The sequence below is a fragment of the Anomalospiza imberbis genome, unplaced genomic scaffold (assembly GCF_031753505.1).
Source record: "Anomalospiza imberbis isolate Cuckoo-Finch-1a 21T00152 unplaced genomic scaffold, ASM3175350v1 scaffold_79, whole genome shotgun sequence".
Lineage (NCBI taxonomy): Eukaryota > Metazoa > Chordata > Aves > Passeriformes > Viduidae > Anomalospiza > Anomalospiza imberbis.
This window is the reverse complement of record NW_027100406.1, coordinates 220,818-237,395: the sequence shown is the minus strand read 5'-3', so window position 1 is coordinate 237,395 and position 16,578 is coordinate 220,818. Positions and strand designations below refer to the sequence as shown.

Below are 16,578 nucleotides of genomic sequence, written 5' to 3'. Positions count from 1 at the left end.
TTCCATGATTACTTTTATTACAGAACCCCATGTGCAGCCACAGCCAATGTCCAACAGCAGCTCCAACAGCCACTTCCTCCTGCTGGCACAGGCAGACGCGCGGCAGCTGCAGCTCCTGCACTTCTGCCTCTTCCTGGGCCTCTCCCTGGCTGCCCTCCTGGGCAACGGCCTCATCATCAGCGCCGTAGCCTGCGGCCACCACCTGCACTCGCCCATGTTCTTCTTCTTGCTCAACCTGGCCCTCAGCGACCTGGGCTCCATCTGCGCCACTGTCCCCAAAGCCATGCACAATTCCCTCTGGGACACCAGCACCATCTCCTACATGGCATGTGCTGCACAGCTTTTTCTGATTATCTTCTTCCTTGGGACAGAGTTTTCCCTCCTGACCATCATGTGCTATGACCACTATGTGTCCATCTGCAAACCCCTGCACTACGGGACCCTCCTGGGCAGCAGAGCTTGTGCCCACATGGCAGCAGCTGCCTGGGCCAGTGCCTTTCTCAATTCGCTGCTGCACACGGCCAATACATTTTCCCTGCCCCTGTGCCATGGCACTGCCCCGGGCCAGGTCTTCTGTGAAATGCCCCAGATCCTCAAGCTCTCCTGCTCCAAATCCTACTTCAGGGAACTTTGGCTCATTGTGGTTAGTGGCTGTTTAGCTTTTGGCTGTTTTGTGTTCATTGTTTTCTCCTATGTGCAGATCTTAAGGGCCGTGCTGAGGATCCCCTCTGAGCAGGGATGGCACAAAGCTTTTTCCACCTGCCTCCCTCACCTGGCTGTGGTCTCCCTGTTCCTCACGACTGCCACATTTGCTCACCTGAAGCCCCCCTCCATCTCCTCACCATCCCTGGATCTGGCCATGTCAGTTCTGTACTCGGTGGTGCCTCCAGCCCTGAACCCCCTCATCTACAGCCTGAGGAACCAGGAGCTCAAGTTTGCAGTGAGGAGACTGATGACTGGATGCTTTCAGGAACATTAAACTGCTGGCCAATTTCTGCAAATCACTTGTAATAAAAGTTATCTTTGATGCTTCTTGTTGGTTTCATTTTGGAGGTTCTTTATCTTTGTTTTACATTTTAATGTTGTCCACAAAGAAATGTCCTTGTTTGTGCCATTTCTCATTTTGTTTCTCTCCGCCTTCCCTGTGGGCACAGACTGTGTCAATGAGGGGCTGTGCTCTTGGTGGATTTAAAGGAACTAAAGGGTCTGCCAGCAGAGTTTTCAGCAGAGATGCCCTTTTGTTGCCTTCTCTGGAGCTGCAGCAGCAATGTCTGTGTGCAGAGCGGGGGACAGAGTGTCTGGACAGCAGCCAGGCAGAAAGGGACCTGCAGGGACTGATGGACAGCAGGCTGGACATGAGCCAGCAGTGTGCCCAGGTGGCCAAGAAGGCCATTGGCTCCTGGCCTAGTTCAGGAATGGTGTGGCCAGCAGGACCAGGGCAGTGATTCTTCCCCTGTGCTCGGCACTCGTTGGGCAGCACCTCGAGTGCCGTGTCCTGGCACTTGGACTTGTTAAACCTCACCTTGCTGGATTTGGGCCCGGGATCCAGCCTGTCCAGGTCCCTGTGCAGAGCCCTCCTCCCCTCCAGCAGATCAACACTCACAGCCAGCTTGTCATCTGCAAATTTCCTGATGGTGGACTCAGTCCCCTTATCCAGATCATGAATGCAGACATTTAAATCCACGCTGGCTGGCTCTGACCCCTCGGCCATCCTGTGGGTGCCCTGTGATGGCACTCAGGGTGATCTGTTCCATAACCTTGCCGGGCACCGAGGTCAGGCTGACAGGCCTGGAGTTCCCCAGATCCTCCTTCCAGCTTTTCTTGGGGATGGGCTCACACTGGCTCCTCCAGTGCTCTGGGACCTCCCTGCTGAGCCAGGGACTGATGGTAAATGATGGAGAGCAGCTTGGCGAGTTCATCCACCAGCTCCCTCATCCCCCTAGGATGCATCCCATCTGATCCCATACACCTGTGAGCATCTGAGTGTCTCAGCAGGTCCCCAACTGCTCCCTCCTGGACTACAGGGGGCTGTTCTGCTCCCTGTGCCTATCTACCAGCTCAGGAGATTTCTTGTCCTGAGGACAACCTATCCTAATATTGAAAATTGATACAAACAAGGTGTTAAGTTACTCAGTCTTTTCTTTGTCTTTACTTACTATATTCTTCACTGCATCCAATAAAGATGTTCTCCTTATCCCAGATTTTGCTATTAATTTATTTACAGAAACCTTTTCAATTTTTTTTCACAGAAGTGGCCAAGTTAAGCAGTAGTTGAGTTTCACCTCTCAACTTTTCTTTCTCCATGACCTAATAACATCCTTTAACACTTCCAAAGTTGCCTGACATTCTGTCCAAAGTTAATGCACCCTCTATTTTTCCTTTGAGTTCCCACAGAAGCTCCATGGGCAGTCAGGGCAGTCATTTTCCTCACCAGCTCATCTTTTGCTACACTGGCACAGGCTGCTCCTTCCCCTATAAGATTACTTCCTTGAAATGTGTCCATCCTCCCAGGACCCCTTTGTTTTAAAGGGCTGTTTCCCTTAAAAAAATCAGTACCTGATTTGGTACTCCCCAAATCTGCATCCTAAATAGGCCAAAGTCTGCCCTTCCTAATTTCAGTGTGGAAGTTTTGTTGCTACCCCTCCTTCTTTCACAAAACATTGAAATCTTGATTATTTCATGGTCACTGTGCCCCAGGCAGCCTCTGACCCCCACATCTGCCACCAGCGCTTCTCTGTTTGTGAGCAGCAGGAGACAGAGCTTTCCTTGGCAGTGGAGTGTTACCAAAAATTCAGTAAAACAGAAAACTCCTTAACCCCAATGCAGCATTAAGAAGCAGCATTCTTTATTCAGCCGGATGCACGGGGGATAGCTCCTCCCAAAGCCGAGCGTGCTGAGTACAGTTTCTGTTCATATTCTGTATTTTGCACACATATTCATTGATTGTCCTGGACTAAACACACATCTGATAATCATTCCCCCAGAATCATTAACGTATTTCCCCTCCCCTTTTGCATGCTCTCTTCTGTTCTGGGGGTCTCTCTGGTGGTCCCTGGTGGTCGTGGACCCCAGTGTTCCAGTGGGCCTGGCTGAGCTGGCAGGACACTGAGGCTGGTGAACTTCCAGTTCCCCTTCTGACACAATGGGCATTGTGTGGTTTCCATAGGCCTGGGGTTTTGGAGAACAAGCTCCGGTGTTAACTCACCTGGTGTAGATAATTTATCATCTGGTAACATGAGGTCACAGAGTTATGTGAGGTCATCGAGCAGCTACAGCATCATAGACTGCCTCTGTGACATCCCAGAGCCTGCTGTGACATCATAGGGCAGAGGTCTGATATCCCAGAGCAGGCTGTGACATCACAGAGGGGCTGTGTGACATCCCAGGAGGGCTCTGTGATGTCACTGGGTTGGTCACTCCGCCCCAGCTCCCCCTCACAGTTTCTCTCAACAAGTCCAATGCTGTTCATGCCCAGCGGGGTCCCTTATCCCCTGGTATCCCCCCGGTCCACCTGGAGCCACAGCCCCCACCAAAGGACATTCCACAGGATCCCCCCCAGAGCCTGACATGGGGAAAAGGGGCCAGGGCTGTGTGACCAGGACATCAAGGACGTGGATTATCCAGGTCCCTGTGGCCTGGGTTGGGTTCCCCAGGGCAGGAAAGATGTCTGGCAGCTGGAGCAGGGTTAGGGAAGGGCCTCCAAGGTAGGGCTGGAGCCCTCGGGCTGTGAGCAGAGGCTGAGGGAGCTGGGCTTGTCCAGCCCAGAGCAGGGAAGGCTGAGGGGCTCCTCATCCCAGCCTGGCAGCGCCAGCAAGGAGGGGATGGAGAACACAGAGCCAGGCTCTTCACCCTAAGACAGCTTTGTGGCTGCCCCGGCTTTGGGATGGGTCCTGGGCCTGGAGCAGGAGCAGCTCTGGAGGGCCCCAAGGCCGGGGCTCTTGTGCTGGCCTGGGCAGATGGGATGGCAGCAGGGGCTGCAGAGCTCTCAGCACCTCAGCCCGAGGGGAGCAGGGCACCCAGGGAGCCTCCTTTGGCCTTGGCCAAGCCCCTTCCCCCATGGCTGGGGCTGAGTCCTGGCTGAGCTGCAGCTGCTGCTGTGCCCTGGCCAGGGGCTGAGGCCGTGGGGCCAGTGGCCAGAGCAGCCTGGGCTGAGCAGAGCTGTGGGGCCAGAGCCGGCTGGGCTGTGCTGGGGAGAGGCCCTTGGTGCTGCACAGAGCTCAGGGCAGCTGGCAGAGCTTGCAGGGAGCTGGGCTGGGCTCAGAGAGCCTGGCACAGGAACCATCAGTGTCCATCCCAGCCTGGCTGAGCGTGCAGGGCAGGACTCAGCCCAGGCCTTGTGGGGCAGGGCCAGCGCCTGTGCAAGGCATGGAAAACAGGCAAGTGTCTGAGAGAGGAGGCTGCTCTGTGCCCTTGGGGACATGGACACAGCAGGGAGGGGGCCCAGGACATTTGTCTCCGCCCGCCTCTGTCCCCAGCCCTTGGCAGCCCTGGCTGCTGAGCCCAGCTTTGCCCTGGGCTGAGTTTGGCTGTGGCCCAGCTCCATCCTCCTGCGGGGCTCAGGGCCTGTTCCCGGCCATGGCCAGCCCTGGCCAGCCTCTCTGCTGGCCCAGAGGCCGGCAGAGCCCGGGGCAGGGCTGTCTGTGCAGTCCCACAGGTGCCACGGGCTCTGCAGGAGCTGGCAGAGGCTGCCCAGCAGGGAGGCCATGGGGCACAGAGCCCCAAGGCTGCTGTGGGCACCACGGCACAGGGGCCGTTCCCAGCCGCAATGCTCCTGTCCTGGGCTGGGCCTGCACAGGGGCTGTGGCACCATGGCCGGGCCAGCACAGGGTCACAAAGGGGCCACGCAGCCGCTGCCGGGGCTGGCAGCAAGGCCGGGCACAGACAAGGAATTGCTGAGCATGGCCTGCGCTGGCCAGGGCTGACTGTGCCAAAGGCAGAGCTCAGCTGCCCTTGGTGGCTGCAGGAACACTCAGGAGCCCAAAGAGCCTCCATGGCTGTGCTGGAGACCAAGGCTGGAGCAGGGAAATGCAGGGCTGCTGCGCCATGGGGAGGGCATTGAATTCCAGCACACACCTCAGCTCTCTGATGGTCCCGGCACCATGCTGGGCCCTGTTTCAGACTGGAGCAGAGCAGATGTTGATGGCACAGGAGCCCTGCGGGGCTGGCAGGGACCTGCAGCTTGCAAGGTGCTCTGCTCTCCCTCAGCTCCACTCTGAGAGATCCAATCCCAGTTCGGCACCTCAGGGCACAAGTGGCACTGCCTGTCCATGGGCACACAACTGATATCTGCCTGGAAAGGGGCACAGGTTTAAATTCTTGTACATTTCATAATATACAAGGACATTTTTATTATCTGGGTCACTTGAGTACTTTTAAGAAATACCAAAGTCTTCCCTCCAGGAACAGGAATTTCCTGGAAGTGTATTGATGGGAGAAGGAGAAGAAATACTGATCTTCCCCTTTACTTGAGTCACCAATATTGTTTACTACATCATCTCTCTCTTCCTTCAGGTATTTCCACCTCTTCTGTTGAAATGGCCATGTCTAAGGACATCTCTTCACTAGACCAGCTGGATCTATGTCCTTCCTGTTACTCCCAGATTTCCTCCTCCAGATGCTCTCTGGTCACGCAAGGGCCTCTCAACTGACTGGTTACATGCTTTGAGCTTCAGGGAGTTGCCCAGTCTTTAAGAAGTTCAAAAATAAATATCACATTAATCAACACCTTACTTATATTAATATCTGTCACAGTATTGCCTTTTCTTATGTCTCTGTCTAAAACTGTTCCTGTATGGAAATCCCTTGGGGGTGGGGGACATGTCAGATGCTGCTGGGACATCACAGAGAGCTGAGGGAAGAGCTGTGATGGTTATTAAACTGTTCAAATGTTCAACTTGTGTTTGTTGGCAAGAAACCTTTCTGTGCTTCTGAGTGTCACCATCCCTGAGCCCAAAGGACACAAACCTGATGAGTTGTGGTTCCCTGCAGGGGCCCTTGGACCTTGGCTCTGCCCAGGAGAGCTCTTCATCCACTTTCCGGCTTTTCCTCCCTCTGGGCATGGAAGGAGCTCGTGCCTTCAGTGTGTGACTCGTGTGTACAAAGAGCAAATCTGGGCAGAATTGGGGCAGGGAGGGTTTGGGGGGACCTTGGGACCTGTGCTGGGCACAGAAGGTGTTTTCCATTGCTCTAAGACTGTCTGCTGTGCAAAGTGGATTTAATATCCAGCAGAGGAATGAGTTTTGCATTTGATGGAGCTGTGCCTTCCCTTGGCTTTGCTGACTGACAAGAAAAGAACATCCCTCTAGGTCTGGGGCAGCTCCTTCTCCAAGGAAAGCAGGTGGGAGTTGGAGCCAAGGAGCTGAAACTTTGGCAAAAGTTTTAATAAGACATTCAATGAACACAAAACACTTCTCAAAGCTGTATATTGGTCCATTCAACTTCACAAACTCTAAGCCATCTGAGTTTTAAGTTGCTCAACATTTTCAAGAAGTCAGAAATAAAAGAACGAGAGACAGAAATAGAGAATGATGAAAAAGATTTGGAGAAGCACACACAGAGCTACCAACTCCTGGGTTCCAGCACTGTTTAGATAGAAATTCCAAGAGGAGGTAGGGTCAAGATGTGTGCTCGCCTTGTGCTCAGCCTTAAATACCCCTTGGTCTTCCTGGGCCCTTCCCCCAGGTGGGACTTGGGGTCATTTGGTCACTCAGGAGCTGGGCTGGGGGCTCCAGAGGTGGCTGTGGACCATTGCCTGTGCTGTGCCAGGGACTGGCAGACACTGCTGGGCTGGGATAGAGGCCCTGGGGGGATTGGGGTTCCAGGGCAGGGCAGGGCTGGGGTTCCAGGGCAGGGCAAGGCTGGACCTGCCCCTTCCTCCCCCACACACAAAATGTTTCCAGCCCACAATCTCCTCCAGTCTGTCACAACAGGCAGTGTTGGAGGTGAAATCCCAGTTGTGGCCACGGGCACCTGCAGGAAGGACAGTTCTTTTCCATAGGAATGAAAGCCCCAGTTCTCGGTTTATTTCTGATTTAATTGCCTGGAATTTATTTGGTTTTGTTGTTGCTTTGTTTCCTGTTTTGTGCCTGAAGTGTCCAGTCAAGAGCAGAGTGACTCTTGCCAAGGAACTTTGTGGTGCTGTTGCTCAATATTAAATCTGGTTTTTGCTGCTCCCTTGCTGGGGATTTTTTCAGCGCTCTCAAGCCCTCGTTGGCAACAGGGTGAAGGAGCCCTGGGCCAGGCTCTGGCCCTGGGGGACACGGGGACGCTGCCGGGGGGTCCCTGTCCCCTGTCCCGCCCCCCATGGCCCTGTGTCAGGCTCTGGGATCAATCTCGTGGAACATCCTCTGGGGGAGGCTGCGGCGCCGGAGGCGGGGGGACCCGGGGGGACAGGGGACCCCGCTGTGCACGAGCAGCGTTGGACTTCTCTGGGGGAAATGGGAGGGGGGGCTGGGGCAGAGTCACCTCCCCAGTGACCTCACACAGCCCCTGTGATGTCACACAGCCCCTGTGGTGTCACAACCCACTCTTGGATGCCACATAGCTCCCTTGTGATGTCATAGGCCCAACTCTGCGATGTCACTCTGTGATGTCACAAAGCTGTGCTGTTACAGAAGATTCTGTGATGTCAGAAATTCACCCTGTACTATGACATCGCAAAGTCATCCTGTGACATCACAGTCTGTTCCATGATGTCATAGCCTGCTCTATGATGTCACACAGCCAACTCGGTGATGTCACAACCCACACTCTGATGTCCCTGAGCCACTCTCTACATGACGGCAGAGTCTGCCCTATGGCCTCACACTATGATGTCACACCCTGCTGTGTGATGTCACAAGCCCCTCAGTGATGTCACAAAACCCTCCCTGTGATGTCATACTGCCACTCTGTAATGTCACAGCACACACTTTGACCTCACTGCCCGCTCTATGATGTCATACAGCCATGCCATGATGTCACAGCCTGCTCTCTGATGTCACACTGTCCCCTCTATCATGCCATAGCTGCTTGATGACCTCACACAACACGCTCTGTGATGTCATAGCCCAGTCTGTGACCTCACACAACCCACGCTGTGCTGTCACACAGCCCCCCTCTGACATCACAGCTGCTCTGTGCCTCCGTGACACAGCCACAGAGGCGCTGCTGTGACACAGCCCCCTCTGGGACACCCCACAGCCCCTGCCAGTGCTGAGCCCCTGTGAGCTCTGTCTGCGCCCTGCTCGTGTCCCTGCGATGCCCTGGCAGTGCCCCAGCCCTGCTGGGCTGTGCACAGGAGCTGCTCCTGGCCACAGCTGTCTCTCTGCAGCGCTGCCCTTGCCAGGAGCTGCCTCTGGGCCAGGAGCCTGGCCCAGCTCAGCAGCACAGACACAGCACCAGGACGTTAATGACCCTCTGGGGCTTTGGTGCTCTTTGCATCGGACCCAGACCTCAGAGTGTGCTCAAAGAACTTCTCAAGAACTCAAAGTCAGATTCAAAGTCCAGACTTTCTTTAACTTTTAATGGGTCCCACTGAGGGACACAACTCATGTGAAAGTGTCCCCGGGTTCCAGTTAGAGCAGAACACTGGAGGCAGTGATGACAGCTGGGGACAAACAAGGCAAAGGTGTCTCTGGTGCTGAGCAAACCTGGATATCACCATGGTGTCCTTGGACCTGCATTGTCACACTGACCCACGGTTCCATGAGGTTCCCCAGTGTCACCATGGTCACTGTCAGAGGCTGGATGAGATCAGTGTCCCAAGACACCTTGGATTGAGCTGTCAATCAGTCCCACAGCTGGGACAGCGCTAACCCGGCTCTGAACGCCCGAGCAATCACAAGTCCCAGCTGGGGGGAGGCCCACGAAAGCCCAGGGGCTTAAAACCAAGGAGCACAAGGTCAGCCCCTGCTATGGAGTCTGCCTTCTCCTGGGGCTTGTGTCTCACCCACACTGGAACCCCAGGAGCTGGGAGCCACATGTGTATCTTTCTGTGGAGCTTCTGTCTCTCTGTCTCTCTGTCTCTTTCCTCTCCTTCTAATGCTCTTTCTATGGAACATTTTTGGGTCCCTGAACAACTGAAGTGTTTAAGGCTGAGAGGTCCAGCTTGTTCTGGTGCTTTCCATGAACTGACTGAACTCTTGATTTATGAACCAATGCACTAGATGTGGAATCCTCCACACTGAACTCAGAAACAAACGCCCTCTGTCAGAGCATTTTCATCTTCTAGATCACTTTCAAGATGCCCATGGCGATGTTGCAATGATTATCACACAGCTCTCCATTTCTGGATGCAGGCTCTGCAGATTCTTTCTCTGCATTCAGTCAGGCTTGACTTCCCTGACAATTCCTGGTAGCCCGTCATGGTTTCTTAGGGCAGAACAGTAACAATGAAAACCTTACCAATGGCACAACTGCCCAGCCCACAAGGAAAAGAAAGAACAAGCTGTCAAGTTCTTCAAACATTTCTCCTGCTGTGCTGCAAGAGTTGAGCTGCACACAAGGTGTGGAAAGCCTAGAGAAGCTGCAGTTGGTGGCACATCTTGTGACAGAAGCTACACCTCCTTTTCCAGGAAAGGTTCTTGGAAAGAGCAAACAGGAGTGTGGAGAAGATTCTGGGAAAACTGAAACAGCTTTTAAGAAATGAAATGAAAATGGAAAGAAACAACTGAAGATGTTTTTCTCTGTTTATTTTTATGCTCCTCTTTTCCATCTTGCACTACTGCTCCATCCCCTTAATCCAAATAGATCTCATCTCTAAGATCCATGACTTGGCGAATTTTAGACACTCTAAAATACCATGAGCTACACACAGTTTGCCTTCCCCGTTTGTTTTTTTTGGGTTTTTTTGTGGTTTTTTTTTTTTTTTTAACCATTGCTGGAGATGTAAATGCAGTGCCTGGGTCAGGTACAAATTCTGCATTCAGGGAATGTGCCCCGATAGGGTTTGATCCTCAGCGGGGACAATGCATGGCAGCGACCGAGGGGATTCCTGTTCCCCTGTGTAGGAGTCCAGACTCTGGGTCTGGGCTGACCAGGGCAAAGTTCCCGTGTTTGGACAGGCTCAGGGGCTGCCCCCGGGGAGCGGGGGGCTGGGCGCGGGGGCGAGCGGGCAACGGAAAAACGGACACGGGGACAAACGGCCCCGGAGCTTCAGTTGCAGCGGCAGCGGCGGCGGCGGCAGTCGCAGCAGCAGCAGCGAAAGCAGCAGCGAAAGCAGCAAAACCAGTCACTTTGAGGACTCCCTCGCCCGCTGTCCCGCACCCTCTCCCGCTCTCCCTTTCCCGGTGTCCCCTCCTCTCCCAGTCCCCCCTCCCCTTGCCGAGCCATGTCCCCAGCCCGCCCCCGGCCCCGGGCGGGGCGGCCCCGTCCCCGCCCCGGTTCCCGGCCCCGTCCCCGTCCCCGGCCCCGGCCCCGGCCCCGGCCCCGTCCCCGTCCCCGTCCCGGTTCCCGGCCCCGGCCCCGTCCCCGTCCCCGCCCCGGTTCCCGGCCCCGTCCCCATCCCCGGCCGCGTCCCCGTCCCGGTTCCCGGCCCCGGCCCCGTCCCCGTCCCCGGCCGTCCCGCCGGGGTCTCGCCTCCGCCCGGCTCTGGTCGTGCTGGCGGTGGCGCTGCTGGGCAGGCATCAGTGCCTGGAGCTCGGGCGGCACCGCCGCCCTCTGGCTCCGCCTGGCCCGAGCCCGGCCCCGGCCCCGACGTGGGCTCCAGTCCCGGCCCCGGCCCCGGCTCCTCCCGGGCCCCGCGGAGGACACACGCGGCGCGGCCGCTCCCGCCGCCCCCGCTGCGGCTTCCCCGGCCCGAGCTCCGCCGCTCGGCAGCGCGGCCGTCGGCCCCGAGCCGCCGCTGTCCCGTTCCAGGGACAGAACGCCTGGGGAGGGCCGGCCCGGGGCGCTCGGGGAGCGCTCGGGGGCCGCTCCTGGCCCCGGGCCGAGCGCTGACAGCCCCGTCCCGCCCGCAGGGAAGGCGCAGGAGGAGGCCCTGCAGGAGCGGTACCGGCTGGGTTCGCTGCTGGGCAGCGGCGGCTTCGGCAGCGTCTTCGCAGCCACGCGGCTCTCGGACGGCGCCCCGGTGAGCGGCGGGGCCGGCGGCGGGCGCAGGAGGAGGGGGCGGAGGTGGAGGAGGAGGAGGAGGGGGAGGAGGAGGAGGGGGATGGGGCTGCGCAGGGCAGGCGGGCGAGCTCAACTCGCTGCTCTCCCTTGCTCGCAGGTGGCCATCAAAAGGGTGCCAAGGAACCGCGTACAGCACTGGGGCGAGCTGGTGAGTGAGCGGGGCCAGCGGCAGAAGCTGGGCAGGGATGAGCCGAGGCCCGGCAGGGTGGAAGCCACCAGGACACCTCGAGGGAGAGTGGGCGTAGGGCCAGCGCAGGGCGCAGAGCATCCCGGGCTGGGTGAGGGGTTCCCGACCCCCGGCACGGCATCAGCCCCACTGATGGCATCGCGCTCCTCCCGCAGCCCGACGGCACCAGCGCACCCCTGGAGGTCGTGCTGCTGGACAAGGTCTCCACTGGCTTTCCCGGTGTCGTCCAGCTGCTGGAATGGCTTGAGCTCCCCAACGACATCGTGATGGTGCTGGAACGCCCAGAGCACTCTCAGGACCTGCACCATTTCATTCGGGAACGGGTGTTCCTGTCCGAGGAGTTGGCGCGGGATCTGTTCCGCCAGGTGCTGGAGGCCGTGCGGCACTGCACCAGCTGCGGGGTCCTGCACAGGGACATCAAGCCCAAGAACATCCTGGTTGACCTGGCCACCGGGCAGGCCAAATTGATTGACTTTGGCTGTGGCACCTACCTGCAGGACACAGCCTACACTCGCTTTGCAGGTGAGCCCACGCAGGGGTGTGCTCTCAGTCCCGGCATCTCATGGCCCAACACCACACAGCCCAAGCTGGGTGTGGAAGCGGGGATTCTCCCTTTTGCTGCCCTTCATGGCACTGAGATTTCAGCTGAGCTGCTTTTGAGCAGGGCTGGGTGGGGAGCCAGCTTCCAGCCCTGCTGGCAGCCTTTGCCCACCACTCTGGGCAGGACTGAGGCTAGGGCTGGGCAGCCAGCCCAACAAAAACACCCATGGGTGGGGTAGCAGAAAGGGGTGGCCAGAACCTGTGTCCCAGCCGGTTTGGGGTGCAGGTGAGAAAGGGCTTGGACTGCTCCACTCACCTGGTTTCTTTTGGCTTCATAATGGTTTTTGGGGCAGTGCAGGCAGGGAGGATGAGGGCATGGTTTTCCCAAGCACTGAGTGGGATTTTCCTCCTCATGGTCGGGCCTTGCCAGGGCTTCCACTGCTCTCTTCCAACCCCAGTGGCTTCTTTTCCATCCCCGAGTCTGTACACCTGTACACAAGTCCCAGGTGCTGGCGAGAGGGCAGCGGTCACCCCGTGTGCCACTGGGGCGGCCCCCACACACCCAGGGATGATGGAGCCAGGCTCAGGGAGCAGCAGCGTCCCCCTGATGAACCCCATCTGTATTCCATAGGAACACGGTCATACAGCCCCCCGGAATGGACCCAGTTTGGCTGGTACTACGGCAAGCCAGCTACCATCTGGTCCCTGGGCATCCTGCTGCACCAGATGGTCTGCGGGGAGCACCCTTTCAGGAGGGGCTGGAACATCAGCTGTGACCATGAGCTCTCGCTGCCAGGACGGCTCTCTCAAGGTGGATCCTCATCTCTGGCCACGGGGGCAATACCAGTGCTGGGAGACAGCAGCAGCTCGTGAGCATCCCTCTCTGGCAGCTGCTGAGGAGGTGGCACATGTCCTGCTCTCCTGCTCTCCTCCAAAACAGGGAATTGATGGGGAAGTTTAGGCCCAGCTCTGAGCACATCCAGCATGGCCTGGGCACGGGAATAGTGGGGCAAAGCCAACAGGAGCCTTCTCCAACTGACCGGTGGTTTCTGGTTTCTCTGTCCAGAGTGCCAAGATCTGATCAGGCGGTGTTTATCCATGCTGGACTGGGACAGGCCCTCATTAGAAGAGCTGTTCCGTGATCCCTGGCTGCAGGATATTGATCTGCCCTAGAAGAAGGGAGAGAGCCACAGGCACACTTTGATGCAAGGCCCTGGTAAGTTACAGCTCCACACATGCCTTGGCAATCAGAAGCAAAGGAACCCGGACATTTTGTCCAGCCTGTGTCACAGCCCAGGGGGCATCAGATGGGAACATGCAGCCCTTGTGCTGGAGCTGAGCTGCTCTGCCCAGCACTGGTGGCCACCATCCGAGCTGGTTTTGCTTGTCCTGGTTCCCTGACAGCTGGGGCCCTGGGCAGAACCCTGACAGCCTGGGCTCTCCCCAGGGAAGGAGAGAAGCTGGCAGAGCCCAGAGCAGCCTCAGCACCCGCAGAGCCCGGAGAAGCTGTACCAGGTGGGGCTGTTGCTGCTGGGGACAGTGAGGACGACATCAAGGATGACAACCTCTTCCTCCACCTGGTCACCGGCAGCTGAGGATGATGGACTTTGATTCTGGCACCTTCTCCAAAGCCAGGCTCCACAGGGAATTTGCAGGTGAGTCCACACACAGGGGGATGCTCCCAGATTTGGGCATTGCACAGCCTGGCCAGGAACCAAAGGTTCCCCCCTTTGCTGGGGCGGATGCAGCTGATCCTTCAGTCGGCTGCCAGGCTGCTTTTGGCAGGGCTGGGGGGATGAGCTGGGGTGCTGATGAAATGGGAGTGGGCTCCTGGCCCTGCCAACAGCCCCAGCACCCACCGTGCCCCGGGCTGGGGCTGGGGCTGGGGCAGCCAGCCCGACACAAAGAAACCCCCATGGTGGGAGCAGAGGTGGGACTCCAGAACCTGTGCAGGGGCTGCTTTGCTTTGCAGGCAAGGAAGGGCTTGGGCTGCTCCACTGCCCCTCTTTGCTTTGGGATCACCGTTATTTTGGGGGGCAGTGCAGGGGGGAAGGGAGACAGCCTGGGCTTCCCTCACCTGTGGGTGGGTTTTTTCCCTGGCATGCAGGGGTTGGGCCTTCCTTAAGCCCCTGACAGAGATAAGATTTTTGACCTTTTTTCTTGTTCCCCTTTTTGTCTGTAATCTATTTTCAATAATTTGTTGTGTGTTTTTCTAGAGGAAGCGTTCCAGGTGGGGTCCAGTCTGAATGGGGAAGTGCTTGGGAGCAGCTGTGGCGTGGGTGGGCCGTGCCCTTGGAGAAGGCTGAGGACATCGTTTGGGACCAGCTTTTCTTCCAGCGGGGGATGGCGTGAGGTGGGTCCGGTCTGCTTGGTATGGTGGGATCAGAGCTTTGGGGAGATGGCAGCGAGCACAGGAGCATCCTGCTCTGGGCAGCTGCTGAGGGCTGGATGTGCCGTGGCCGGCTGCAGGCTGGGCACATGTCCTGCCCTCCTGCTCTGCTCCCAAAGGCAGCAGGGATGGGCAGCTCTGGGCACAGCTCTGGGCACGGCCAGCATGGCCTGGGCACCGCGGGCGGCTGGGACAAGGGGACAGGAGCCTTCAGCTGATGGGCGCTTTCTGGTTTCTCTCCTTGCAGCCGGGCTCTGCAGGTGCTGAGGCTGCTCTGGGCTCTGCCAGGGCTCTGCTGGAGCTCAGCACCGGGCCGCAATCAGCCAAAGAAGAAATGGGGTGACCTGCAGCACAGACCTGCTTGAGCATTTCAGCATCACAGCTCAAGTTTGCAGAGTGTACACCTCCAAGGGCAAACATGCCACCACCCAAAAATTAAACTTGTTCAATAGCTTCTGAAATGAAATCAATCTGGGATGACCCCAAATGACATTTTGCAGCTTGCTCAAGCTGTAGCTCAGCCCTTCTCTGAACTGTTCTCTCCCCCACCTGCCTTTTACTTCCCAACTGCTCCCTCTTGTCCCCCAGTGAGTTCCCAGCCCATGGCAGTCTCCATCACACTGTTGCCTTCCTTGGTGCCCCTCACCATGAGGAAGGCCGAGCCCCAGGCTTAGGGACTCATCCTGTCACTGGCTGAGGAGCAGCAATGTCTCAGAGCTCCAGTGGGATTTTAGTGTCATTCAGAGCTCCTCTTCTGCCCTCAGCTGTCCTCACTGCTGAGTTCCCACTCCCTTTTCCTCGTCCTTGCAGCAGGATGAGCTCTGTGAATCCCCTTGAGCCTCCCCACTCTGCCCAGCCCACGCACCCACCTCAGTTATGCTGAAGCTGCAGCTTCTCTGTCTCCTGTGGCACACCAGTCCAGTCCCCTGTGCGGGGAGCCCCAGCCCCAGAGCACAGCACTCAGCAGTGCACTCCGGGCTGGAGCAGCTGCCCTGCAGCCATGGCTTGGCTCTTTGTGGCAAGGGAATGCTCCCTGTTTGCAGCTGTCCCTGCAGGATGGCCCCAGGGCAGAGCCCAGCCGGGCTCCCACTGCAGCCCCTGAAGCATGGGGCAGACAGTGGTCCCAGAGCTGGGGTTCACGGGGAGCACCCGGAGCTGTGGCTTTCAGTCAGTGTTGGCAAATGTTGTGTTCTCATCTCCTGCAGCCTGTGGGGAAAGCAGCCTGTGCTGCCAGGCCTGTGTGTGCCAGGGGCTCTTGGATGTCTCTGTAGCCATGGACAGAAGGCTCTGTGTGTGCCAGGGGCTCTTGGATGTCTCTGTATCCATGGACAGAAGGCTCTGTGTGTGCCAGGGGCTCTAGGATGTCTCTACCCATGGACAGAAGGCCCTGTCTGTGCCAGGGTTTCCATAATGTCTCTGTACCCATGGGTATGGAATAGCATGGACACTGAAAGTGTCAGTCCCGTTGCTTGCACACTCCTTCCTTTGTACACAAGACACATCCAGGCACACCCCCATGTACAGATACATTTAAAGGACAGGGAGGGACAGAGATTTCCCACAGTACTCCAACTTTGGCATAACTCACCTTTTAGCTGGTGGCCAGGGGATTTTTTTTCCCAGCTCTGTGTGAGAAGGTGTCCAGGAGCTGAAGCAGCAGCATTTAGAAGCAGTTTCAGGATTTCTAGGCAGGAAGTGGAGCTGACAACCATCCACGTAACTTGCCGTATTCATCAGGATGTGCTGCTGGTTCTTTGGGAATATGGCCCAATGGAGAGAAGAGACTTGGAAAAATCCCAGCTCTCTGTGGGTTTGTGCAAAGGGGGAGCAGCAGAAACACTTTGTGTCTGCTTTGGGGACACAAGGTCCAAGGAGCTGCGGTGGCAGAGGGTGACCTGGGCTGGTGGCAGGTGAAGTCCTGGTTCATGGCATCCCAGAGTGGCACAGGACAAAGCTCCAAGCACTCCCAACCCCACTGATGAAGTCTTTGTGATGCTGCACATCCTATAGGAAAAGCTGCTGTCACACAATGCACTGGGATTTCTAAGTTTCATTTTAATTACTTTAGGTCCAAGTTTCAAACTGCAATGTTTTTGTTCTCAAGACACAGTCGTGCACAATCCATCTCTCATCCTCCTATTGCTTCAACACCAATTAAAAAAAATAAATCTTAATATTGGAAACAAAACCCAATGTCTTTAAAAAAAGAATGCTGGGGTCAGTCAGTAAGATGGATCCAGGCCATCAGAACAGGCACAAAGTAAATGAGTTCTCCTTTTAAAAAGATCAGTTACCTCTTAAATCCAAAGTTACAGAAGATTTCATTACACATTTGTTTCTTTTTGTTTTCTCTTTCATATTTTTCTCATTTTTA

General features: G+C 56.7%; 1 protein-coding gene across 1 annotated transcript; it reads left to right on the top strand.

The window, feature by feature from the left end:
• The first annotated feature begins 11,432 nt into the window (after positions 1 to 11,432).
• On the top strand, positions 11,433 to 13,075 carry LOC137467786 (serine/threonine-protein kinase pim-1-like). Its single transcript, XM_068179213.1, has 3 exons — positions 11,433 to 11,797; positions 12,447 to 12,626; positions 12,882 to 13,075. Exons 1-3 carry the CDS (start codon positions 11,542 to 11,544, stop codon positions 12,986 to 12,988), a joined length of 543 nt encoding a protein of 180 aa, XP_068035314.1. The 5' UTR covers positions 11,433 to 11,541; the 3' UTR covers positions 12,989 to 13,075.
• Positions 13,076 to 16,578: the final 3,503 nt, after the last annotated feature.